Source organism: Siphateles boraxobius, unplaced genomic scaffold, assembly GCF_051911475.1.
Source record: "Siphateles boraxobius isolate OS27281-9 unplaced genomic scaffold, OSU_SipBor_1 24, whole genome shotgun sequence".
Lineage (NCBI taxonomy): Eukaryota > Metazoa > Chordata > Actinopteri > Cypriniformes > Leuciscidae > Siphateles > Siphateles boraxobius.
Window position 1 is genome coordinate 17,992,501 of NW_027508855.1, and position 27,909 is coordinate 18,020,409.

At 36.1% G+C, this 27,909-nt stretch overlaps 2 protein-coding genes across 3 annotated transcripts in view; both read left to right on the top strand.

Annotated features, from left to right (window-relative positions):
• egflam (EGF-like, fibronectin type III and laminin G domains) overlaps nucleotides 1-6,845 on the top strand; it is a 29,818-nt gene extending 22,973 nt beyond the window's left edge. Inside the window, exons 16-24 of one of the 2 annotated variants that reach the window (XM_077241813.1) lie at nucleotides 1,132-1,243; nucleotides 2,088-2,204; nucleotides 3,204-3,384; nucleotides 3,747-3,770; nucleotides 3,902-3,980; nucleotides 4,087-4,230; nucleotides 4,313-4,396; nucleotides 4,550-4,653; nucleotides 5,670-6,528. In XM_077241813.1, the coding sequence (XP_077097928.1) occupies nucleotides 1,132-1,243; nucleotides 2,088-2,204; nucleotides 3,204-3,384; nucleotides 3,747-3,770; nucleotides 3,902-3,980; nucleotides 4,087-4,230; nucleotides 4,313-4,396; nucleotides 4,550-4,653; nucleotides 5,670-5,821 (997 nt within the window). In that variant the 3' untranslated portion in view covers nucleotides 5,822-6,528. Of the gene's footprint in view, nucleotides 1-1,131; nucleotides 1,244-2,087; nucleotides 2,205-3,203; nucleotides 3,385-3,746; nucleotides 3,771-3,901; nucleotides 3,981-4,086; nucleotides 4,231-4,312; nucleotides 4,397-4,549; nucleotides 4,654-5,669 lie in introns of both variants that reach the window. The other variant, XM_077241814.1, reaches the window with a different exon arrangement.
• A 9,105-nt stretch (nucleotides 6,846-15,950) lies between these two features.
• On the top strand, nucleotides 15,951-27,594 carry opn4xb (opsin 4xb). The gene is made up of 9 exons (XM_077240558.1): nucleotides 15,951-16,232; nucleotides 20,559-20,692; nucleotides 20,956-21,159; nucleotides 21,283-21,454; nucleotides 21,535-21,690; nucleotides 24,977-25,084; nucleotides 26,331-26,493; nucleotides 26,692-26,808; nucleotides 26,930-27,594. Exons 1-9 carry the CDS (start codon nucleotides 16,096-16,098, stop codon nucleotides 27,269-27,271), a joined length of 1,533 nt encoding a protein of 510 aa, XP_077096673.1. The 5' UTR covers nucleotides 15,951-16,095; the 3' UTR covers nucleotides 27,272-27,594.
• The last annotated feature ends 315 nt before the right edge of the window (nucleotides 27,595-27,909 follow it).

Genomic DNA, 27,909 nt, shown 5'->3' on the forward strand with positions numbered 1-27,909 from the left:
CAAGTGACTACAGTGGCTCAATCTTAAGTTTATCAAGCGACGAGAATACTTTTTGTGCGCAAAAACAAACAAAACTAACGACTTTATTTCAACTATTCATGTCCTTCTCTGTGGGCCTCGAGTCAGTTCACTAGTGTAATAGTGTAAGCTTCTGTTGTTGTACGTCACACGCATCACACATGTGTTTTTGCGCACAAAAAGTATTCTCGTCGCTTGATAAACTTAAGATTGAGCCACTGTAGTCACTTGGACTATTTTAACCATGTCTTTAATAACTTTTCAGGGAACAAGTTTCAATCCCTTAGAAGCCTATGGAGGAGTGATCCAGCTCTCAGATTTCATCAAAAATATCTTAATTCGTGTTCCGAAGATGAACGAAGGTATTCACGGCAGCCGTGAATAACTTAAGAAATCATTAAGATTAAACATGTCAAGTAATTATATGTCCACCCTGCCTGCCATAGAGCGTGAAAGATGCATCAACAAACTTAATTTGGTCAATTTAAAAACATGTCCCTTCATTCTCCCAGCGTCAAATTGGTGTAACAACCCCACCCAGTGGAGTTATATATATTATAAAATATATTATAATGTATATTATAAGACATATATATTTAAAGATGTTTACTTTCAAAAACGAAGTAAAATCATTCACTGGCTTACCATGGTGACTCGATGAGGTACGACTACGAGTAAATGTCTGGGTAAGACACCTCTGGCCACTGGGTGGGGTTGTGACACTGGGATTTGACACTGGGAGAATGAAGGGACATGTTTTTAAATTGACCAAATTAAGTTTGTTGATGTATCTTATGGCAGGCAGGGTGGACATATAATTACTAAACATGTTTAATCTTAGTGATTTCTTAAGTTATTCACGCCTGTCGGCTGTGTACGGACGTTGTTTTGTGACGCTATTTTGTATTGAAGTCTATGGGAAGTCTAGTTTATTTTCTCCTAAAAGTGGGCGTAAATCTGTTCAGAGACATTCTATGACCTTGTGCCGGTTGTGAGTATACAGTGGAAATGCTAAACATTTGAGTCCCTTTTCCGTTTTAGTAGATGACTGTGAATCCACAGGTGTCAAATACTGTGTAGGACCAGAAACTATATTTTTGCTTGTGTTGACAGGAGTGAAGAGGCCGTCACTTTGGATGTGTGGCATGAGTTGCGTGTGTCTCGAACAGCAAAAAATGGCATTCTACAGGTAGACAACCAGAGACCAGTGGAAGGCATGGCAGAGGTGAAGAGATTTTTATATTAGTTTTAATCATTTACACTAGCGTTTAAAAGTTTGGGGTTGGTACGTTTACATATTTTTGGATAAAAGTCTCTTATGTTTACCAAAGCAGCATTTATTTGATCAAAAATACAGTAACATTGTACAGTAATATTGTGAAATATCATCACAATTTGAAATACCTGTTTTCTATTGTAATATATTGAAAAATGTAATTTATTCCTGTGATCAAAGCTGAATTTTCAGCATCATTCAGTGTCACATGATCCTTCGGAAATCATTCTAATATGATGATTTACTGCTCAAGAAACATTTCTGAATATTAGCAGTGTTAAAAAACAGTGCTGTGGGTGATAATTTTCTTTCATATATTTTGATGTTTTTAAATATTTATTTTGGAAGCTGTTTTTTTTTTTTACACAGGATTCTTTGATGAATAGAAAGTTCAAAAGAACAGCATTTATTTGAAATATAAATCTTTTGTAACATGTCACTTTTGATCAATTGAATGTGCCTTTGCTCTAATTTAAAAACAATCTTACTTAACTTTTTGGTAGTGTAATTAGATTTAAAATGAATATATTAATATACCTTTACACATTTAGTTTCAATAATATACAGAGCTGGACTACATTTTTGTATATTATTTTATTTATTTATATAACAGACTGAAAAGCTTTTAACACTTTTCATGTTGTATGAGCTATTGTGCATCAGATAATGACAACAAAATCTATTCTATCAGAAATAAATGTATAATACAAGGGATCTGAATGCTTTCTTCGGTTATTTTGTATGTATATTTTGTAATAATAATAATAATTCTTCTCTCTCTTCTCTTTCTCAGGGTGCATTTACACAGATAAAGTGTAGTTCTCCTCTCTATATTGGAGGAGTTCCTAATTATGATATTACTAAGACGAGCGCTGGCGTCCTGAGACCCTTCAGTGGAACGGTTCAGAAGGTACTAGTTTAGACAGTAGATACTGGTTAAAGATACTACAAACACCCAAAGCCCCCTGACAACCACTTAACAACGTTAACAAATAATCATGATTTTTAAGTAGCTTAAATTCAACTGCAGGTAATTCAATATGAGATCGAAGATGTGTAGTAAGTGTTCAATACTGCAATTAAAATTTAAGCTGCATCACAGAAGATTTAAAGGGATTGTTCAGCCAAAAGTGAAAATTCTGTCAACATTTACTCACTCTCATGTCATTCCGCTTTATGAACCGATTGAATTTAGGCTTTTATTCACTTATCAACTTACATTTATCAACTCACACATCAGTTGTGGTAAACAGAAGCTCAACCATGTTTGTTTGACGTGTGATAACCAATGAGGTTCATTCTCGTGTTACGCATCATGTTTGAGCTTCAGCAAGAACCAATGAGGTTCATTCTCATGTTACGCATCATGTTTGAGCTTCAGCAAGAACCAATGAGGTTCATTCTCGTGTTACGCATCATGTTTGAGCTTCAGCAAGAACCAATGAGGTTCATTCTCGTGTTACGCATCATGTTTGAGCTTCAGCAAGAACCAATGAGGTTTACGTCAAGCAAGTACTGTTAAGCGTCTTTTCATGGTCGCTGATCAATTTTATATGTGAACAAAAGCCTAAGTTCAATCTGTTCAGCATATAAATGATCGAGTCTCTTCAGAAAATTTGGACTAAACCGCTCAATTCATATGGATTCGTTTTATGATCTCTTTAGGAACTTTTTGAAGCGTCAAAGTGGTATTTGTAAATTGATGGACAGAAAGCTCTCAGATTTCCTCAAGAAAATTTGTGTTCTGAAGATGAACGAAAGTCTTACGGGTTTGGAATGAGTAAATGATGACACAATTTTCATTTTTAGGGCAACTAACCCTTTGATCATCAGAATCTGACTGTGTGATCCATGTGCAGATTTCATCTTAAAATGGTCAAATAATTTCCAGTCTTTCCTCCTGACCCAGATCTCTCTGAATGACCGCAGTATAGAGCTGAATCCAGGTCAGGCTTTTGGGGTGAACGTGTTGAACGCAGCTCACCCATGTGTGGAGAACCCGTGTGCTAATGGGGGAACATGCAGACCCAAGTGGGACGGATACGACTGCGACTGTGCGCTTGGGTATGATGGGAAACACTGTCAGAAAGGTGAGAAAACACACACACACACAACTCTAAAGCATACTGTATATGCTCCTATAATGGCTTATTATTTCATCAGGCTTTTTTAAATAAAAAATTAGATTAAAAAAAAAGGGAAATAACTGTATGATGATAACTGAAAACAATGCAGACTACACTTACCATTGCATACTCCCTTCTATTTCACATTATATTATTAGCACAGGGTTGACATTAAACTCATCTTGAAGGCAGATCTCCAAGAGACTGTATTTTGCGTTTGGCTTTAGACTGAGACGTTGCTTTGATATTCTTTGCAGATTTCTTCCATAACACTTCAAACCCTTTCTTAAGCTTTTTTTATTCTGTTTTGTGCTCTCACTGTGCAGAATGTGGGAATTATTGCTTAAACAGTAAGTGCTTTAGGCAGAATGTCTCTCATTTGTTTTCTGAGTAACAAGAATGGCTTTAGTGAATTTATGATGTGTGCTGCCATCTAGTGGATGTTAAATAACTCTGCACTCTTTGACTTTTGTTGTATCAGCTGTTACTGAATCAATAGAGATCCCTCAGTTCACTGGACGCAGCTATCTGACTTATGACAACAGAGATATCCTCAAAAGGTAAAGTGCTTTTGCTTTCACACTCTATAACCCCACTGCACGATATTCTTCATATGACGTTTCTGTGCATACATGCATCCTAATATAAAGTTGCATGTCTCTGCAGGATATCAGGTTCCAGAACAAACATGTTCATGCGTTTTAAGAGCACATCCAAAGACGGTCTTTTACTATGGCGGGGGGACAGTCCAATGAGAGCCAACAGTGACTACCTGTCTCTCGGCCTTCAAGACGGTGCGCTCATTTTCAGGTATAACGACAATGCATTTTTGCAGACAATTTACAATAGAGGATCAAAAGCATCATCCCAACATCTCTTATTCTCCTTACAGTTATAATCTTGGTAGTGGAGCCGCCACTGTGGTCATTAATGGCACATTTAATGATGGGAAATGGCACAGAGTGAAGGCTGTCAGGTCAGACACGTGCATCGACTGCATCCAATCATTATTCAGCATGTCTTTCTTCATAGACTGTCATGTAGATTCATTTGAGGGAATTTGCACTGTTTAAAAGGGCTGTAGCTTTACAGAGTTTCACCAAGCCTTCATGTTTGTCTCTGTTTGAAGGGATGGCCAGTCTGGTAAACTAACGGTCGATGATTACGGAGCTAAAACAGGCAGATCTCCGGGTAAGATGAGACAACTGAACATCAACGGTGACCTTTACATTGGTAAGAAGCAACACAAGTTAATTGTAATGATAAAGATGAAAAAAGTCAGCAAGAAAAGGAAGTTGTGATGGTCTTCTCTTCCCTATTGTGAATTATATCCGAGTGAAAGGGATTCTCGAACAAGAAAAGATGTAGGGCGGGACTTGATTTTGTCCGTGGGGAAGTGATAGTATGGTTGTGGTTTGCTATTGGTGGATCTCATGTGAGTGACAGGTTGCTCCGCCCTCACGCCAGTTAACACATCATCAGAGAAGAGAAGAGATGAAGCAGCAAGAGGAAGGGGAAGTAGTTTTGATTAAAGATTATTAGGGGAAGAAGAGTAATAAACTAGTGATGAGCACAGATAAATCATTTATAATAAATACTGCAATATTCCAATACATGAGTTTTCTATTTTTATTTCATGGTGACTTTAATTATGCTGATAATAATGGCAATAGGATAAAATGGATACATTTTTTTTTATTAAACTACTGTAGAAAATAAGATTGAAAGATTTTAATTATTTTATTCAGAAAAGATGCGTTAAATTAATCAAAAGTGACAGTACAGACAGTTATAATGTTACAAAAGATTTCTATTTCAAATAAATGCTGTTCTTTTGAACTTTCTAAAGAAACCTAAAAAAAATCAATTCAATTCATCAATTATGATTTCCACATAAATATAAAGCAGCACAACTGTTTTCTACATTGTTAATTATCATAAATGTTTCTTGAGTATCAAATCAGCATATTAGAATGATTTCTGAAGGATCATGTGACACTGAAGACTGGAGTAATGATACTGAAATGAATTACATATTCAAATATATTCAAATAGAAAAGACTTCTTTTAAATTGTAATCATATTTCATAGTTTTACTGTATTTTAATCAAATAAATTATGTTTTGGTGAGCAAAAAGAGACTCTTTCAAAAACATAATAATACAGAATCTTACTGACTCAAACTTCTGAACAGCGGTGTATGTGTGGGTATTTGTCTAGTTCTGGTGGTGATTTTGATTTCTCTCCAGGTGGGATGAAGGAGATTGCGCTGCACACTAACAGGCAGTACATGCGAGGTTTAGTGGGATGCATTTCTCATTTCACTCTCGCCACGGACTACCATCTGTCTCTGGTGGATGACGCAGCTGACGGCAAGAACATCAACACATGCACTAACTGAACACCTCGAAAACACCAGCTACAGATCCACGTGAACTCTTCAAAAATAACCACCACAACTTATCAATATCAGGAACAGCATCTCACAAATATCACTGACCTCAGCTGAGAAGATCATCAATAAGCTGTAAGATAATTAAAGACCCACACATTACCCTCCATCTGATGAAAAGCATCTAGCTTGATGTGATGAAGATAAAGATGAAAGTGTTTTCTTATGAATTCTCCGTTATACACCTGCAACTCCTGCAATAACAGTCAGAGTTTGAGTTTTTTAGCTTTAGTACTTTCACTGAATTTACTGAAAGGTTTTCAACCATGTCATTGACTCATGGTAAATGTTATCTTATTCCATAATTGAGAATGCAGATGTTTTTGAAGACAGGGCGAGCTCAGAGGTTATTTATTCCTTATGCAAAATTTACAGCATACAATTACATACTTTTTCTTTTTCAAATCTACAACTCTTATGGCAACCAATTCCTGTTCAAATCTAGTCAGGTGTATTTACATTGTTCCCTCCAAGGGCAATGGTTGGGGCAACTTTATTTTTGTTTATTGTTTGTTTGTTTGTTTTTAACATTAATTTTGTATCAGTATTTAGACTGCTGAATTAGATGAAGATTCATTATGATGAATAGAGCTTTTGAAGAGTCAGGCTGTCATAGTGTAGCATCTCTCTCTCTCTCTCTTTCTCTCTCTCTCTCTTTCTCTGAGGTAAAATATTTGCACTGAGTTTTTAGGCTGCTAGTGGTGGAAGGACAAAGTGATGTGATTTGTCTTTTGTATCAGAGGCCCTGCCTCTCTTTTCCTTCTAGCTACAAACTTTCATGAACCCCAAAGACTCTTTAGTAGCTACTGTAGCTGTTTATTTTTTACTGTAGCTCTTTATTAAGTTAATGGATTGTCTGCAAAAAAATGCATCTCTTATTTTTTCTGCCTTGATGTTTAAAAAGCCTATCATTTTGCCATCAAAAATGTGACTTACTGATTTTATTCATAAAATAAAAAGAATGTCAGACACTTAATTTTACGTGGGTTTATCTTTACATTTCGTGAGCTTAGAATTATATTTATTTTAAAGTCAATTAGCAGATGCTTGTATTACAGAGTTATCGAAGCAAAACTGAATCTTTTCTAAACAAAATCAGAACAGTAGATTGGTAGTCTTTAAAGGGGTCATATAATGGTACATGCACTTTTTCAAGTTGATTGTACTGAAATGTGTGTTGGCAGTGCCTGTACACAACCATCATATAATGATAAAAATCTATCCAGTGTTTTTGTTTTAATCTCCTTATGTTTTCCCCTGCCTCAAATTGAGCCGTTCGATTTTGTGACGTCACTAAATCGGACGCCCCTCCCACGATTGTTGATTGACAGCAGTGTTTCAACAGATCCCTGCCCTGAGCGAGCTGTCAGTCATCATAGTCCGTCATTGTTGATACGCTGGAGCAGAATGGCGTCTAAGCGATTGTGGTGTTCTGTTCTTGGGTGTAATAACGAACACAGCAGTCATTTTGTTCCTAAATCCGAACCGCTGAAGACACAGTGGCTGAGTTTTGTTTTCGAAGGGAATATTCCCCACAAGCAACGTCAATGCTTTCATGTTTGCGCGATTCGCAAATCTTTTCTCACCAGACTGCTTTATTAACGAAGGAAGTAACTTATAAAGCTGATTTTGATAAGAAGCTGCTCCTGAAAAAAGAATCGTTACCAACTATTCATGTCTCCCTGCTGAACCTCCAAAAAAAGTAAGTGTAAAATTTTATTAACCCTTTAGGCCATCCTTAAAAATAGTTTGGTTTGCAGTAACAGCAAAAAAAAAAAAAAGGTCTATTTTTTTTTCAAGATTCAATGTAAAAAAAAAAGTAGGTCATGGTGATTATGTAGGTATGAATTTAAACAATTTTGCATATTGTGACGTCACTGACTGGGTCTGCATCCACTGCTAGGTGTCAATGCAACCTACAAATCAGAGACGGTTACATTTTAGGGCTGTCACTTTTGTGAAAAAATCCTTTTCGATTTTTGAGACATAAGTGTTCATTGAATCGAATGTAAAATCGATTTTCCACGTCTAAAGACGTTTCCATTTTCGCCAAATATAGGCAAATCCACAGACAACTAACAGTCATTAGGACGAACGTAAAGAGGGCGCTTGAGACGTGCACAAATCAGCAATATTTCTGATGATTTATTGGCGTGAAGTTTCGTGCACAATGATAAACAGGAGTGCATCATTCAGGGATTGAAATTAACACCCTTTAACCCGCCAAATAAAGGTAAAGATGAACTATGGCGGGTAACGCTGTCAAATCACGAGCCAATTTGGCGTGTTTCTAATTTCTGTTTACTCACTTTGCTGGGGAAGTTCGTGTAAGCCAAATCTGCCCGGATTTAGCGCAAATACACAACTTGTGAGTACTCATGATATATTAAACACAGTGTATTGCGCAGAATCTGCGCATTTCTGGCTTACTTGAACACACGTCACTAAGCAACAAATAACGGCGCGCTTGTTCACGTGCACTGAAATATTAAAAGGCATTTGGTAAACATAAAAAAAAGACATTGTTATTTTCCACATTGATCTACTGATTGATTTACTGTATTGATCTGTCCACCTAACACATGCATTTTTGCATTTTTTAGATGTATTATGGTGCCCAAACCCGTATGACTTTTAACGGTGACCGCAAACATTTTGTTTACTGCTTCATTACTAGGGATTGGGTATCGTAAAGGTTTTAACGGTATTACTACTCTTACCGATACTGCTTATCGATCCGGTACTTTAAAGGTATTCTTATCAGTTCTTTTTGGTGTTTTTTTTTTTTTTTTTACATTCAGGTAATAATTAACATTTGCTTTATATTTTGAAATGTAAAATATCTATAGCAAAAGAAAAAGCAACGCTTTAACAAAACAAATTAAATATCTATTTGTTATGCAGCAGTGTGCAGGCTTTTTTGTTTTATATAAATGAGATAGGATACGATTAGCAAAATTTAGTACATTTTTTAATTTACTAATTTAGTAATCAAATGTAAAATAACACTGCATACTTTATCATAGATAGATTTATACTTATTAACGTTTAAGTTATTCATTCAAGAGCTGTGAGTGATTTTCTCTGCCTTTGGTTGTTTGATTCACATTAATGGTAGCCTAGAAATCTAGACGCACCGTAGTGGCAGCAAAAATTACTTTGCAGCAAAGTGTTGTAGAGCAACTCTCCGTTGGCATTCGAGCTGGAAAAACCAAACTCTGGTCAGGCCAATCACATCGTGTATAGAGTTGGTGGGCAGTTTTAACATAATGACGGCAGAGTTGTGACGGTTCCGTGTGATTTTCATAGGTGATTTCCCTGCTACTTGAAAACAAAGGGGGACCCCCTCGAAAATGAGATGATTCATCTCAAGGGGTCATCCTCTAATAAAATGAAATGAAAGAAGATGCGGCTGCTGGCGAACAGCGGTCTTTCGAATCGGCTTTGGCCGAATAGCAAAATTGCGTCACAGACAAATGGTTTAATATTATTATATATATTCATAAATGGCTTGCGAGATAAACATGTTCAAGATAGCGTCTTTATAGCAATAATAAATAGTAGCCTAAGCTAGGGCTATTCTTAATTTCCCCTACCAACAGCAGAACCGATAACGTCCGAGCTTATCTATACAGCGGTCTTTCAAAATTCAGCACCGGGGCCCATTTAATACCGGGTTTCAGTAGGCCCATCCCTCATTACCAAGCGCGAACAGTGAATGAAACAAAGCGAACGTACAAGCCATCGTGTGACATGCGTAAACCAATGGTGTAAACATAATCATAGCCGATGGCGCCACGCGTTTTTATTTAAAAGAAAGAACATAGCCTACTTTTGTATTTAGGAATAAGCAACTTTCACAATACTTACTAAAATATAATTAATATTATTTTATTGAATTTGTAGTATTAGTTGTTTGAAGAGTAAAAAAAATCGTTCGGTCTTAACGCAAGTCGGTCGGGCTAAAAAAAAAAAAAAAAAAAAAATTTGGGTCGGTCCTAAATTGACAGGGTCGGTCGGCTTACGGCAAACAAGAATATTTTTAAGGATGACCTTATATTAATCTTTGCAAATCGCTTCACGATGAATGCGGCTAAGGTTTACACTCAGGGTAGGCTACAATACGGCAAGTTTTCTATGTACGACGTTCTCAATATAATTCATAATCCCTCTTTTATAATGAATAACGCGTTATGGTTATGTGTTATTACAAACTGAGTACGTATAACGTTACATCAGTAAACACATAGCGTTCGTACATCTCACTAAGTTAGCCTACTCTACCCTGCCAGTACACAAAGATAGATCAAAGTGACAATATAATAACCAACCATTCAGAAACGTCATGTTTCGAGCCTTAATTGTCGAACTTCTTCGGGCCGTCATCTTGTTCCGACTCCGGTTCAAACTGATACGGTTGCACACATTGCACAGATGTGTCCTCCTCAGAGACATTTTTTAATTAAAGTATATTACAAACTTTTCATTTAGACCCTAAAGAATCAAATTAACTTGTATGAAACTGGCATTATATGACCCCTTTAAAACTACATATAGCTAATGTTTTAATTATATATGTTAAAAAGAATATATAATTATAAGAATTATCCCCTGGTCTCATAGACAAGGCTTAAGTCTAGTCCCAGACTAAAATGCATGTTTGAGCTGTTTTAACTGAAAGCAATATCTTAAAATATGTAACTGACATTATTTTGTCTCAAGATGCACACCAGTAATGTTTTTTTTCTAAGGCTGGTCGTTTATAAAAGCTACTTAAATGTCCTAATTAAACTAAGGCCTAACCCTGCCTTAATCTAAACCCTGTCTGTGAAACCAGTCCTATATATATATATATATATATATATATATATATATATATATAAATAGTGTTTTAATATTTGTAGCTACAATTAGCTACAAATAGGGAAATATGAATATTTAATTATAAATATCTGTCTTATATAGTGTCTTTTGTACTGTATACTGTTTTATGTGTGCTGATAGAATTATTAGATATGTACCCTTGTCCTACTCGGTTGTATGATTACTTGAGACATGTATGCCATGCATCCAATTTCCCTATGTGATCATCCGTTCTTTTATAGTGTTTGCCTATGTTTTAATCCTTGAATTCATGTTTTAGTATTACTCAATTAATCAAGATCACATATATATACATCTACATTCTTATCTACAAATTTGTATTTTGATGACCTACTACACGATAGTGTACATTATATTTTTATACCTATGCAACATATTAGTATTACAAGAATCTTTAATAGTTTCTCCATCAATGACCAATCCAGTTACATATGCAAAATACTATGCTTAAAACAAAGGGGTGTAAACTTTCCCTCTGTAAACTTTACCAACACTTTACCAGGCCTGCAGGCCTCAACACTTCAAGACATGTGTAACTTCCTCGACCATAACAGTCAAACTAACACCGCAAGTTCATCATAATTTCTTCGTTCAACGCAGAAGAAATTGATTGCACCATCAGACCGAATTATTAAGACTTTCTCCTGAGACTGCATATCCGGACGCTCATCAACGGCTTCGCCAGTGCAAGTATCCTACATATGACTAACAGCTGTTGCTAACAAGAAAATACCGTTTCTGAGTTGATAGATGATCAATACCGAGTGTATGCCAAAAAACTTCTATATAAGGAGAAATGTCTTAAAAACTGCATAATAATTTCATGTTTAACAGGATATATAAATTTTTCTAGTGAAAATGTGTTTACGTTAGTTAATTAATTAAGACTAAATCCATAAAATGATTCCATGATGGGAATTCCTAAAAGCTTCTATATATGAAACGCCTGAAAGAACCCTACAACCTTTTCTTAAGAGTGAGATAACCATGACCATGATAACTATTCTTTGATATTCAATGTTTATGCCTAAAAATACCCTTTTCTTCTTTTTTTCTGCCCAGGTTGACGCATTTCTCCACATGAAGCTGACGTTTAAGCCGGACAGGGGATCAGCAAGTAATCAAAACTATTCATTCCAGACAAAAATTACATGACCATTCATCTTGGCCTGAAATAGAAGTAATCCCAAGACAACAAAAGATTAAGTTATCACATGACTCTGATAGCAAACACATTATCTAATTTCACTGGGGAATAGATTGCCAGCAACGTGGAGTCAGAGATTTTACGAAGTCATGATTAGTGTCTAATGCCAAAATAATGCTTTCCAAGAAAATCTGTCCATCCCTGATGACATAAAAGATAAAAAATTGTGATTTAATTGCAAATTGACTACAGAAATGACAGCAGAATGTCTGTAGTCATTTCTACTGAGGGAAAGCTTATTTTCTGAATGCAATGATCAGATTGGTTCATGCGATAAATCCCACCTCTTGTTTTTTTGCGCGTTCGCGAATCGGTCTGAATTAGCAAAATGATGGCATTAATGGGAAGACTAATTAAAAAGTAAGTAAAGAACTTGGGCACTTAAATATCACCGCTTTATGTCATGCCAAAATCAATTTTGAAATGGCCTGAAAACATAATAAAGGAGGGCTTTTTTTCCAGCTTGGTGAAACTAAAGGTAGCCTACATTGTTTGTTTACCGAGCTTGATGACTGATGAAAATAAGAAGCCTAAAGAACAGCTGAACATCAGTTCATTAATAAAATGTATTGTTTCAATTGTTACTGCAGTTAGGTAGGCCTATTATTTTGGAGTAAAATGTAAAAACGCTTAAAAACACTATGATTAGATTTATACTAGAATAGTTAATGAATACAAAATACCATCGTATTTGGTTTTCTCTTTTGTTGCTTTGATGTTTATTTAACCAGGAAAATGTGACAACATAAAGTGTAACTGCATGGGATTTACATTTGATCTCTGAGGCTTCCTCATTTTAGTACACCACTGCACGCCACTGGTTAAAATCACATTTCAACCTAACATTCATAGTGTTTATATGATATAATGTTATTGTTGGTCCCTGTTCGTGCACCATTAATCCATCCTTCAAAACATTCTCCTTATTAATCAGACATTAAATTTCATATCAGCCACATTTAAGATCATTGTTACATTCACGCACATGCAACAGAAGGATGATTTGTTCAAGACAGGCTAAAGAGCCTTACTTATGACTTTACCTGTGCCTCTGATCTATAGAAACATCAGATTGCTTCTGTCCATAACTCTGGATTCGGGATCCCTAAAGCTCGTTTACCGCATCCCAATTCGCCTATTCATACTATGCCCTAAAAGTATGTACTGTTTTTGTGAAGAAAAAGTGCATACTTTTGAGTGTGTAGCAGAAGAGTAGGCAATTTGGGACATACCACTACTTCATACTTGTGTCTTAAACGGATGGCTTGGTTACATGCATCAGGTCAGTGTTGAAACTGCCCTGTAAATCCTCTTGTCTACGTTTAAATCCTTCACATTCAATTTAATTGAATTTTCTACCACATCGGAGAATAATGTAGCATGTTGATCTGCCAGTCGTGTGATGCATTTACAATTTAATGACCAAACTTATCTTGTTCACAATGTCGTTGCAAATAAAATATAATGTTAACATCGAATAAATGTATTTTCGGTAGTTTAGTTATTGATTATTTATCAGTCAAACCTCTCTACTTAACCATAGGTCGCACACATCCGCCATGTTTGTAGTTTTTTAACACTTTTTTCAATTTGTGTTTCTAGTTCTAATCGAATCCTCGTCCAACTCACAATGGGTTGTGGGCAATATTAAAGTGTGCAAGGAACAATCCGGATTCTAACCGCAAAAATTAGACCTGGGTGTCTTTGGGATTTGTTTACACATACTACAATTTGGGACACACTGATTCTGATTTTGAATACCCTAGATGGATAAGTGAATTTGGACGCAGTGTTCCTCTTTATATTGAGTCGAGAGTGTTGTGGGTGCATGGATGCTTTGTGGAAACCATGATACGTTTTTAGGATTCTTTGATGAATCGAAAGTTCAAAAGAACAGCATTTATTTGAAATAGAAATCTTTTGTCTTTACTGTCATTTTTGTTCAATTTAATGCATCCTTGCTATAAATCTATTTTAAAAACCTTAGTGACTCAATCTTTTGAAAGGTAGTGTACATTCATCTGTGTTTATCAAGAAAGTTGATTTCTTAGAGCGTGTTATGATCCCGCAGACCTCATCCTTTCCCATCTCTCAGATTAGTTAGAAGCTCTTATGTTCCAGGTTAGTTGGATTGATTCCTTGATCTATAATATAATCTCAGTCGTGTTGCTGTGAGCATGGTTGTCATATAGGCTGAATTAGAGTAATGCTGTTATTGTCAGGGAGGTTTTAGCTAAGATGTAGGATTATGGACAGAAATATAATCCCACATCTTTCAATCCCATAGCATGCCGTTGACTGCCGTGGAGAGAACAGAAGTGATGCCTGGATTACGGTGCTAAAGAGATGAGCAGAACATGCAGACAAACACACACAGTCTCTTAGGATTAACCATTAAGCTTTTTTATTTGCTGGTTTTTGCTGTTTTCTGCTAAAGCTTTTAGCAAAGTTGACGGTAACCATTGACTTTCAATGGTATTTTTTTCCCTACTATTGACGTCAATGGGTGCCGTCGACTGTTTGCTTTCCAACAGTCTTCAAAATATCTTTTTTTGTGCTCATCAGAAGAAAGAAACTCATACAGACAATTTTTTTTTCATTTTTGGGACGCCTATCCCTTTAAAAAAGTAGGCTATGTTCTATATGTGTGTAATATAAATGTAATTACATTAGTCATGTTGTCGTGACTTACAGCTTCAGTTGCATTCACCATTCATAACTCCTTTCCCGTGGCCTCATGGGATAGCATTGTGTTTATTGGATGCACATTTCAGAATCTCATCAGACATAGAGATCATGGGTGAATTTAATATATGTATTTGGATTTACTATTCTTTTCACATACTCTATTTCGGATGCAGACAGACTCTTACCTCATGTTAGAACATACTACATTAGTGTTTGATAAATAAGTTGAAATCACAAATAAGTTTAAGTACTGGTAAAATTGATGCTGAAATTGAATACATTAAAAGTGGTGAAAAGTATAAAACTACACAGTGTACAGTATGTCTACTGTATTGAATGAATTTACCCAATGTGATAAATGTTACTAAGTGTGAAAAAAGAAATGAGTAAAATATTTATGCATTTTCAGATATTGATGAAAGACAGAATCCTATTCAGAAATACACTGTGGATTGCAAGAGTTGTCATAGTTAAACTAAAACTAATTCATTTTCAAAAATTTAAATAAAGCTGAAATAAAATATTGACATTAGATGAAGACAACTTGGTAACGCCTTGGCAACTAACTGAAATAAAAAAGTTGAATCTGAAGTACGAAAATTGCTAAAATAAAAATAATTTAAAGATTAATAGAAACATGAAAAAAAGAATAAAAATGCACATAAAATTACTAAAATTAAAATGAAAAAAATATATAGATGTTAGAAGAACTATTCTTACATCTATTTCTAACTATTCTTTATATTTGAAAAAAAAAAAATCAAAATATGAATGGTACATAGCAATACTGAAAAAGCAACACTGGTGGTTTGTAACGGTATATGGCTGTGATCAGGTCGCTCTGTCCCACAGGTTTGACCTTCGTTTTTTTTAAGCTCAACATTCATGAATCTCTGCAGCTGTTCATGTTCAAGCCCTCATTCACTCTCTCATTCTGAATCTCCTTCTGTCACTCACCCTCTGACCTGTTTAAAAAAGACTCCACATCCATTACAGACCTGATGAACACAGACAGAAAGCACTATAATCTATATGACACATGCTCTCATTTCATCTCATCTCCCGCCTTGCTTCTTTTAGTCTCGGGCGGCTTGTGTCGTCTCTCCTTCGAAAGAGAAGAGAATGTGATGTTCTCTTCTGTTGAAAAAATAATGTGCTGCTGGTGTGTGTGAGATGAGTGTGAGATTCGCATGAAGACACAGATGATGGAGAGAGGGGTGTGTCATGTGACATGACTAAACTGCTCCGACAAGTAGGTCGCTGTGTTATCCGTCTGTTGCTGTTACTGATAGTGTAACTAAAGTCTCTTAGTCTGAGCATGACAGAAAGAGAAGTAGTGATGCTGGAAACAGAAGACGGAGACCATGACTGAGTCTGCACTCACGCTTGCTTTGTTGAAGTGTTGTTCTTCAGTTTTAGTTGGTGTATCTATGTGTTCAGTTTGATGATGGAGCCCCAACGGCAGATATACAAAAGACTGGACATCCCGGATCATGTGCATTACGTCATTGCCTTCCTCGTCCTCATCATCGGCACTTTTGGAGTCACGGGTAACGCTTTGGTCATGTTCGCCTTTTACAGGTATGAGCGCTGAGGTGATGAACAGTAAATTTCACGCAAATGTCATTGAGCTCATCTCAGAAAGTTTGGGGTTTATGTTAGGTAACACTTTGAAACATTTTATCAAATGATTTAATTCTTACTGGATTAGTTAATCTAGCCTACATTAATTCTGTTAAACATGATTCATACACTTTTATTTCTATTTGAGTAGTTTTTTTTTTTTAGATCATTTTAAATTACTACAAATTCACTAGTACATTTTAAATAGGCCTAGTTTTGTAAAAAGTAAATATATTATTATGAAGTCATTAAAGCTGCATGCATAATAATTATAAAATAATTAGCAAAATGCTTCATAAAATGTTTGGTAACACTTTACAATAATCTTTCATTAGTTAACTAAATTAGCAAACATGAACTAACAATGAACAATACATTTAAAACATTAACTTAGCTCATGTTAATAACATACAGTATCTAAAAGGTCAAAAGTTGTGTCTGTTAACATTAATAAATGCACTGTGTACACGCATGAACATTTGTATTAACTAACATACAATTTAAAAAAATGCTTTAAAATATATATTGCTCATTGTTTACCAATGAGACCCCACTCTAATGTGTTAGAAAGAGTAGACAGCTGATATGTCACAATGTAAACGTTCAAAAACGATTTAATGTCACTTACCCAATAATATGTGGATGCTCATTAACTATTGATCTGGTAAGCATTGTGTAATATTTTTTAATGGTATACTATATTCACATATGTTATATATAAGTAATTACATTTAAATTATATAATATAATAAGAATAGCACAAGTATTACTGCTACAGTTATGTTTAGTTCTGTCAGTTCATTGTGTTTTCCCCTTTGCCTGAGTTCTAGTTCTTTGTTTGTTTCCATGGTTGTTAATTAGTTCTACACTTGTTCTGTTTTCCGTTGATTGCTCTCTTGTATATTTAAGCCTTTAGTTCAGCCTTTTCCAGGTTCTGTATAGTTTATGTGAATGTCTTGCTATATCTTTCTCTTAGTATTTTGTCTTTTTTTAATAAGTATTTTTGATTCATCTTTGTTCATGCATTTCTAACACATTACAGAACACCGAACCTAGATTTAATTTGTTGCAGTGTTTTTTCCCTTTTATGGACTTGCTGGCCATCAAACTGCTCTGCCTAGAAAAGGAGAAGCAAAATCTAGTGGACCACACCAAGGACTTCTTAGATCGGGTGTGCCTTAAGCCGAGGACACACTTAACGACTGTAAGGCTGATTATGAATGCAATTTGATTCTTACGACTGATTATGCCTGAATGCGCCAAGTCGCGTTCAGTCAATGTTCACAGTCGGTGTTTAAAATCTGCTGCAGTCGACGGAAAGTCTGTAAGTGTGTTCAGTCCAGTCTTAGAATGTTCCAGCTAGTCGTTAAGTGTGTCCCCGGCATTACACACTATCCAGATTACTTGCTTTGTGTGTTCTACTTTACCAGCCTCAGCGAGCAATCCAAGGCACGGCTGCCACACCCACATTCCCGTCGGCCTCTGTTAACTATTATGAGGGAATAAAAGAGGATATTTCCCTGTCTCCCATCATCATTGATCCTGCCCAGCTCCAAGTCTCCTGTGTCTCCAAGGATCCCTCCGAGCCTCCCTCTCCCACCCCCTCTGTCCATAACAGCCAGATTCATCTTCCACGCCCCCGCTGGTTCCCTTCAGTCCCTCGGCCCCTTCTCTGACTCCACTCTGCTGTGTGGATGTGCCTCGGGTCTTCTGGACTCCAGCTTCGCCTTGTCAAGAGGATCCTTTGGTTTCGCCTCCAGCTGCCAAGTCCGTCGACCTGTCGGCTTCATCTTGGTTCCTCCCTCACTCGGCTCCACCTGGGACCATCGTCCTTACTGCTCCACCGACCTCCCTTGTCCCTCCGGTATAGATTTCCTGACCTTCAGATGTGCTTCACCCCTTCAGCATCTTTGGGCTCCGGCTTTCCTCCGGCTCCGCCTCAGTCCTCTGGCACCCTGGCTCAACCTCGGATCCTCGCCGCTGCAGCTCTGCCTTGGTCTCCAGATCCATAGTGTTGCGTGGTCTTATTGACTTTTCTTCTCCGCCTGGGGCTCCAACTCCATCAGTCGTTCCCCTGGGTCCGCCGGCCTCCATGGCTCCTCCTTTGACTTCGCTGTGGGCCTTCGTCCTGGCTGTGGTCTGGGTCCCCGACCGGCTCCTTCTCCTCGACTCTCCTCCCTGGCTCTTCCCTCTCCCTACGGTTACAGTTTAGTTCTGTCACTTGTGTTTTAGTTTGGTTTTCCCTGTGCCCACTTGCCTGAGCTCTAGTTATTTGTTTGTTTCCATGGATGTTAATTAGTTTCATGCCTGTTCTGTTTTTCCGTTGATTGCTCCCTTGTGTATTTAAGCCTTTAGTTTCCAGGTTCTGTATTGTTTATGTGTTTTCTCTATGTTTAATAATATGTATTTTTGATTCATCTTAGTTTGTGCTTTTCTAACACGTTACAATTACATACTTTAAAATATTATTAAGTCTTTCCTGCCATTGACGGACATTTCTGTCATTTGTGAGACAACGTTGACGGAACTTGATGGAATTTTCCGGCTTTCTGTGTTTTCACTGTTATACGGGAGGGGGCGCTATTATGCATCTTCTGAAAGAGTACTGAATATCTAGATCAAAACACATGCAACAAACAATCAATATTATATGTAATCATATGTAAAATAAAGCGATCATCAACATTAAATAGCATATAAATCAAAACTGTGCAGGCATTAGGAGTGTTGATGGATTCGATCTACTGCATCTATGTTTTGATCTTCGTTCTGAATCTGATCCAGATGTAGTCTTTAACAAAAACGTGATTTTCTCAGCTTTTTGCTCAAAATGGTGCTTTTTTAATTAAACTTACATTCAAGTTTTGATAAAAAAGAATGCATGAAGCTAGAATAAAACTTTTTTTTTTTTAAAGCAGATTGTTTTTTCTTTCTTTTGATATATTCCATGTACAGATATTCATACAACAAAATATTCTGGGGGCCATGACATTTTTGTGAAAATGGTCAAAAACGCTGGCGTTGGCTGGCAGGGAAAGTTGTTAAATAACATTTAATAAAAAAGCAACCTTATGAACATTATTTAGTGTTATCTTTTTTGTTGGAGTCAATGCTTCTTTAATTTTTAGTATAGTTTATTTTTTGTCCACTTTAAAGAGTTAAAATGGTGCAATATTTAAACGGATTTGTTTTCCATGAGATAACATCATAAAATAAAATTTATTAATAATTAAGTCTTAGGGTGATATAGTGACAGTTTCCCTGCCTGTTTTCGACAGATAATCTCTCATCTGTTGCATAATGCACCAAATCTCGAATATATTATTGAGTTTAATTGTTTTAGTGAATTGGGTCAGTGCGGTAAAACTAAAGCAGGCAGTGAAATACTAGTAAAAAGCTTTTTCTTTTTTACTATCCCCACTTGCTCAGATTAAAGTTACGTATGTAAAACACCCTGCAGGTCACTGGACAGCCCTAATCCTCATTTTCCATAATTGTTTTTTCCTTTTTGTTCAAAATAGGCCAAATGTGCTAGAAATTAAGAATATTGTGAATGAGGTATATAACATGTTTGATGCATTTCCATAAATGGATGCAATTATTGCAATCATGGGCTTCTGTAGAGTGGAAGGATATTGATTGCTATTCCAGGAATTCTGGGAATACTTCGAATCATTGATGGACAGACCTGCAATGGGGGCATTTGATCTGTTTGATCCAAATTACTCATTTGCCTCTCACCTTAATTTTATGCATTTACAATTTACAGGTTTTGTTTTACTTGATTATTGAACAATCCTTAACAATAACTAACCAGTTAACAAAGATTATATGATCAGTCCAAGTGTACAAAATTGTTATTTACATCATGTAATTGCATTTAAAAACAATTTAAAGGATAGTCCACCCAAAAAGAAAATTCTGTCATCATTTATTCACTCTCATGTCGTTCCAAACATAAATGACTCTCTTTTTTTCCTGTGTGGAACACAAAAGAAGATATTTTGAAGTTCAGGTTCCCATTGACTTGTATTTTTGACTTGTGTTCCCACTGTATTTTTTGTCCATGTTATGGAAGTCTATGGGAACCAAAACCATTTGGTTACCATTACCAACAATCTTTAAAAATATCTTGTTTTATGAAAGAAGAAAAACATATAGGTAGAAGCAACACGTAATATTCATTGTTCATAAACTGTTCTATCTGTTTTAACAATAGTAAAATTTAACTTGATTTTAAATTTTTTTTTGTGTGTGTGTGTGTGTGTGTGTGTGTGTGTGCAGTAATAAAAAGTTGCGGAGCCTGCCAAATTATTTCATAATGAACCTGGCGGTGAGTGATTTCCTCATGGCCATCACACAATCTCCAATGTTCTTCATCAACTGCCTGTATAAGGAGTGGATGTTTGGAGAACTTGGTAACTCTTTTTAGTTTTTTTTGCATTCACTCCACTACATAACATTTTATTTTCAATTAAACTTGTAAAAAAGTTGTATCATGAAATCATCCGTTTGAGAGCTTATGTGCACTCAACGAAATACTAAGACAATTCAAATTCAAGCTTTTCACCTAAATGTGTGATATTTTGAAGGCTTACATATTCTGTAAATCACAGTATTGACTTTATGTAAGAAATAATATATTGTATATTATACATGCGTTCTCTCTATTTGCCCTTAGGATGTAAAATATATGCATTCTGTGGAGCACTGTTTGGCATCACCTCGATGATAAACCTGTTGGCCATCTCTATCGATCGCTACCTGGTCATCACCAAACCACTGCAGGCCATCCAGTGGAACTCCAAACGCAGAACCTCTCTGGCCATCCTGTGCATCTGGCTCTACTCTCTGGCCTGGAGTCTGGCTCCTCTGATGGGTTGGAGTAAGATTTAAATGTTCTACTAAATCTCAATAATTTCAATATTCTAATGTGACCTAAAGTAGATAAAATGCATGACGTCATTTTAAGTGTCTGGTAAAAGCGTGCATGAAATTGCTCTTGCAGGTTCCTACATCCCTGAAGGTCTGATGACATCATGCACGTGGGATTACGTCTCGCCGTCTCCCGCCAACAGGAGTTACACCATGATGCTGTGCTGTTTTGTCTTCTTCATCCCCCTGGCCATCATTCTCTTCTGTTACCTGTTCATGTTCTTAGCCGTACGACGGGCCTGCAGGTCTGAGCCCCTCATTGGCCTCTTGAGTTTGAAGAGTGATACTTGAAAAACCTTCATTACTGTGTTATGTGTGTGTTTAGAGATCTAAAAAGGCTGAGCTCTAGAAAGTCTACATTTGTGAAGCAGCATTCCATGAGGAGCGAATGGAAACTGGCTAAAATAGCGGCTGTGGTCATAGTGGTATTCGTTTTGTCCTGGGCTCCCTACGCGTGCATCACCCTCATCGCCTGGGCGGGGTGAGTTCTGAGTATGCACACATTTTCAGAAATGTGTATTCACATTCATGTGTTCGTCATAATCATCACTAAATATACTGCTTATACATAGGATTAGTTTGTTAAACAAGCTCGTAATCCTAAGAATGAAGCTTGTGCTACATGTATGAATGATACTCTGTTGTTCAAAAGTTTGGGGTCAGTAAGATTTAAAACTTTTATTTAGCAAGGATGCATTAAATGCATTAATGTTAAATGTTATAAAAGATTTCTTATGATGTAAAGGTTATAAAGTTTTTTTTTTAAATAATTTTCTTTTCTTCTTTTCTTTTTTAATCCCAAAATCATGAAAAAATCTATCACAGAAATTCCACAAAAATATGAAGCAGCACAACTGTTTTCAACATTGATAATAATAATGATGATTGTTTCTTGAGCACCAAATCAGCATATTAAAAATATATTCAGGTAACCTATTTACCTCAACTTAAATAAATACATGGCAGCAAGTAATTAAACCATTTAAGTTATTTTGATGAGATCTGTTGACATAATAATAAATAAATATTGTGTGTAATTTAAATTTAAATGTCTGTGTTAATTTTTTTTTTAAATAAATAATAAACGAGACTGATAGATAAGATTAACAGATATTTATTGGTCCCAGGGCCAACGCTCAATTTAATTCATTTGAATAATCAACTTAAATAAATTGTGTTTATGCTACAAATTAAGTTCCTCTAACTCAATGTAGTTTTTTTTTGTTGAACACCGTTTCATTAGAAGTTACTGTTTGATAACTTTTAAAAGACTGATGCGAACTGTTGCGTAAATGTTTTGTTGTTGTTGAGCCAAAACATTTGATTTTAGCTGGTATGATTTCTGAAGGATCATGTGACACTGAAGACTGGAATAATGATGCTGAAAATGCAGCTTTGATCACAGGAGTAAACTACATTGTAAAATATATTAAAATAGAAAAAAGTTATTTTAAATTGCAATAAAATTTTACAATATATAAATGTTTTTATTATTAAATAAATGCAGCATTGGTGAGCAAAATATACTTCTTTTAAAAGCATTGCAAATTCTCACCGACCCCTAAACGTTACATAAAATTTCATGAATGCATGCGTCAAGCTTAAACATCAGTAATATTGTCACATGCGACCATAAAAGTATAGCCTTGTACTGAAGCTACGGCCATGTGATAGGAGTGGAACAACTGCTTACTTGTGTGAGCCCTGTGTTCACTGTTTTTTTTTGTTTTGTTATCTGTTCTGTAGGCATGACATGGTCTTTCCTCTGCGATTAAAAGATACATTTGCTTGAGAAATAATTCTGAAATACAGTTCTTCCCATAAATTTGAGAGTAAATTGTTCCTAACACATCTTATGTGTTGTGTTTGCAATGTAAATGTGGGTAAAATGTGGATAGTGTCTGTAATTGGGTCACAATTTCTGTATAACCACATACTTTAAAGTACTAAAGTACAAAATATTTGACATTGGACACACGTTGACCTTATAGCAGAATTGTCAACTTATATGTGGTTAGAGAAATTGACATTGATTTGAAGAAAATACCTTTTTTGTTCAGAATTAATAGAGATTTTAGCTCTGTTAAGTGTTGATGATACTGTTTAATTGTTTAGAGTAAAGTCACCATTATTGTTATTTAGGATCAATTTGAATATTGGATATTTTAGAGGAGTTTCAGTGCTGTCAAATCGATTAATCACGATTAAAGCTACAATATGTAATTTATTTTTGCCGCTAGGGGTCACTAACCTCTTACAATAACAAAGGCGTAGGTTGATGAAGCATAAGCGGAGTTATGGAACTTGTCATCAAGCTAATGGATCTAATAATGTTTATGGATGAGTGAATACATTGATGTTTTTAACATGACTGTGGTATGAAGCAGAGCGTGATTGCTAATAAGAGACAGATATTAGCGCCGTACGCGAGTCCCGCGGATATAAAGCAATAAGGACATTTCATTCTACCGAACCACCAGCAAGTGCTGAATTAATACTCTTACAGGTCAGTTTATTAGACGAATGAAACTTGTGGGGTTATGCAGCGCTGTTTCACTTGGTCTACACTATCACACTAAACTACATACATCAACATTAGAATAACATGCTGATTAAATTCTAACATTTCATCATGTTGAGCTATATAACATTGATTAGTTTTATGTAGATTTGCTCACCTGTCTAATAAAGTACATGCAAGAGTGGCGTCTCTGTCAAGTCGAAGTTAGTCGCGGACGAGGAGCTCTCGGCATCTCGAAAACGCCACGCTGATATTGATCCTCGTTTTAGTTCTCCTTTTGTCCCAAAGTCTGCTTGCCATGGTCCATAATGTTGGAACGAAACAACAACAGCGTGAGCGAGCCGTTAGACGTAACGCAGTTGCCCACGTCTCTCTGATGTGGATATTACATCATTGACAGGCGACAAGTGAGCATGGACGAGCCATTATTTAAAATTGGAATTTCTCTGAAATTAAAAATCTTTTGGAACTTTTGGGATATTGCAAGTACACAACTGCTGGAAATATATCACACTGTGCAAGTGATTTTTGGATATTTTATTACAAAAATCTTACATATTGTAGCTTTAATCGCATCTAACATAAAATGTTTTTGTTTATATAATACAATATGTGTGTGTATATACACGTGTGTGTGTGGTTGTGTGTGTGTGTACGTCTGTGTGTGTATATACAGTACACACACACACACACACACACACACATATGTGTGTGTGTGTGTGTGTTTGTGTGTGTATGTGTGTGTGTGTGTGTGCGTGCATGTCTGTGTGTGTGTGTGTATATATAGTATACACACACACTATATATATATATATATATATATATACAGTATATTACAAAAACCTTTATGTTAGATGCGATTAATCTCGAAGAATCGATTTGACAAAACTTCTGACTCAAAACCAGCTACTGAGATATAAACCTCAATATTTGATGCATTGAAACAGTTTACTGGATGATACATACATTCTGTGATCTTTATACCGTACATCAGAAGTGTTACAGTGTCTGTAATCTGCAAATCCTCTGATTACTGTTTATCTGGCACTTTTCGATGTACATTTGTCTCATAAGTGTGCGGAGCTCTATAGTATCTGTTAAGCTCAGCACAGCTGTGAGAAGTAGGAAATCATTATACAACATTGTAATCTCTCTTTCTGTCTGCAGCGCTGCATTGCTGTCCCTCTACACTTTCTGAATGACCTACATGTGTTCAAAAGTAACACATTTTTCCTCGGTTTCTCAGGCATGCAAACATCCTCACGCCCTACTCTAAAACACTGCCGGCGGTCATCGCCAAGTCATCCGCCATCTACAACCCTTTCATATATGCCATAGTTCACACCAAATACAGGTAAATGAATCATCAGTAAAACAAAAATACATGCATGCAAAAATATGCTGTACTTTATCTAAAACAGATCCAAATTATCTAAAACGTTTTTATTTTTATTTTTTATAATTATGCATGCACTTCATTTCAAAATTTGATTTTATTAAATTATTATTTTTAATTTTTTTTGTTTTAATTTTTTTATTCTTGTTTAACTATTATAAATGGTCTATTTAAGTGAACTGCAAAAGTTCATATGATTAAAAATGATGAAAAACTGATATTTATGGCACATAAAACATTCATATATTTTATATATATATCATATAAATATATTACGATGAATTCTGAAGGATTGTGACACTGAAATCTGGAGAAATGATGAAAATTCAGCTTTGATCACAGGAAAAAATTACATTTTAAAATATATTCAAAAAAAAAAAAAAACAGTTATTTTAAAGCTCCAGTCCGTAACGTTTTTGGGTTAAATATTATCCAAAATAAATTTTTGAGCAAGTACATAACCAGCCAGTGTTCAAAACGATCTGCTTGCCTTAGCTCGATTCAAAACGGTAAGCTTGTAATAATGTTTTTAATTCCAGTGGTACTGGTGGATTTCCGCGGGAAATTCGGGCATGTCTTTGTGTCATTACATCACATCTGTACACATAAAGAAGGAGTCTCGGCTAGTAGGCTATATTGTGTGTGAGGATGTTGGAGGTGGAGATTTATAGCCTTTTCTCACAGCACTTGATATAATTAAACTTATTAATTTGATGGCGGATCCAGAAATGCTGATGTTGTTAACATTAACAATTTGGGAGCAAAGTATAATTTGCACGGTTTGACTTGATATGATAAGCGATCGTTAGATTTAATCAGCGCGATTTACTGCAATGCTTTTTTCCCCCTTAGTTGGTCAGAACAAAAGTGGATGTTGTTCAGATTACATTTTCCGGTGAAAATTCTTATGTTGGTCATACTTCCAAAAAGTATAATCTGTGTTTCTGAATGACCGTATCCACACCGGCGCGGCGACTGACAGCCACACATTCTCCTCAAAACATTGGATTCATCCGCGCTGTGCCGTGCCGAGGCACAACCCACGTAAAGTTGATAATTCCGCCAATAACTGCAATTGCAGATTTCGAACAGAGATGGCGACAAAGAGGGAAAACTACAGACTGCAGCTTTAAATAGTAATGACAAATAAACAGATAGATAGATAGAAAGATCCACATCAATCACATGATGATTCTCTCTGCAGAGCCACATTAGCTGAGAAGGTTCCTGGTTTGTCCTGTCTGTCTCGCTCTCAGAAGGACTGTCTCACCTCCTCCACCACTAGCGAAGCCTCCAGTATCAGCAGACAGTCATCTATCTCCAAGAACAAACTCCACACAACCACCCCCAAAGACTCCTGTACTATGGTACAGTAGAAAGGTTCATCCGTAGGCTTGTGTTCATGAGACTCACATGAGACTCAGTCATATCAGTGGCCTATAGACCGTTGAAATCACATGACCAGCTGAATACTTCTCACTTTATCTCAATGACACTTTGTTTATTCTCACTTGTTGAAGCTTCATTATGGACCTATATTTTAGGGTGTGTGTTTGAGATTGCAGGTAATGGGAGAAGTGGAGCTGGACCTGATGGAGAACAGGTCGAACGTGTCTAAAGTGTCATTCCGAGGCTTTTCTAGAAAGCGGATCCTCAAATGCTCCTCACTGCTGATAGAGAAGGTGTGGTTTAATTCACTGACTTGCACTGAAACATTATATAGAGTTCAAAGTGAATGTACAAGAAGGGTCGTGTCCATTTAATCAACCAATCACCAAGTGTGTTTGTGTGTGTGTTCTGTAGCCTCCGGTTCAGATGAGAGGATCGCTCAGTCTATGTGAGCGCGATCTCGTCTCCGGTTCCTTCGCCATGGCAAGCGCACCGATGGATGTTTGCACTAAAAAGAGCAGGAGTGCTGAAATGACCTCTGACCTTCAATTTAACCCTAAGAACGACTCCGTGACCCACGGCTCCTCGGACACTCCCTCAGTCATCATTAGTCCAGCCTCAGAGAGAAACATGAGAAAAGATACCGTTGGAGAAGAGAAGTCTGGATCTCAGGACTCAAGGACCTTAATGTTCGACCTCACAAACATAAACTGTCCGGCAGAGTTAATGGAGAATATGGAGAGATTTCTCACATGAACCTGTTAAATAAACTCTGTTTTTTACTAGATATGCATTGCATGAAGACTGCAGCAGATTAATGACGTTAAAGTTTTAGGTAACTTACAGGTTTTAGGCTTTAATTCAGTGTAAATGAGAGGTGACATTGGAGGTGTTTTTTTGTGTATTAGTTTTATTGAGAATTTAAGATTTTTATCAAAGGTTTGTTTTGATTAAAAATAAAATATTTGTAGGCCTACTTTCCACATGAAACTCATTGTGGGAGAAAATAAAATCTGTGTTTTTATTTTTGTCTTGTCTAAAATATTTCGTATATGTGGAATTTTAAAAGCACACTATTGGCCCTCTAGTGGCAAAAAAAAACAAAAAAACGCATGCATTTTGCGGAAGATTTTGTTGTATTTCATTTTGTTTTGGTTGTGCTTCGGCTCTGCGTGACTATAAAAAAAAGAGGAAGAAGAATTGATGATGTATTGACTCACTATTTCAATTTAGTTAATTTTGAACAAAAACAGTTATAATCTAATTTCATACCTCAAAACAAATAAAACCTCTCGTATGAATCCTTTGTGGTGCCTTATAAATACCATTTTGAACCTTAAATGTTCTGAAAATTACATATATTCAATGCATACAGAAATAAAAATAATTAATGA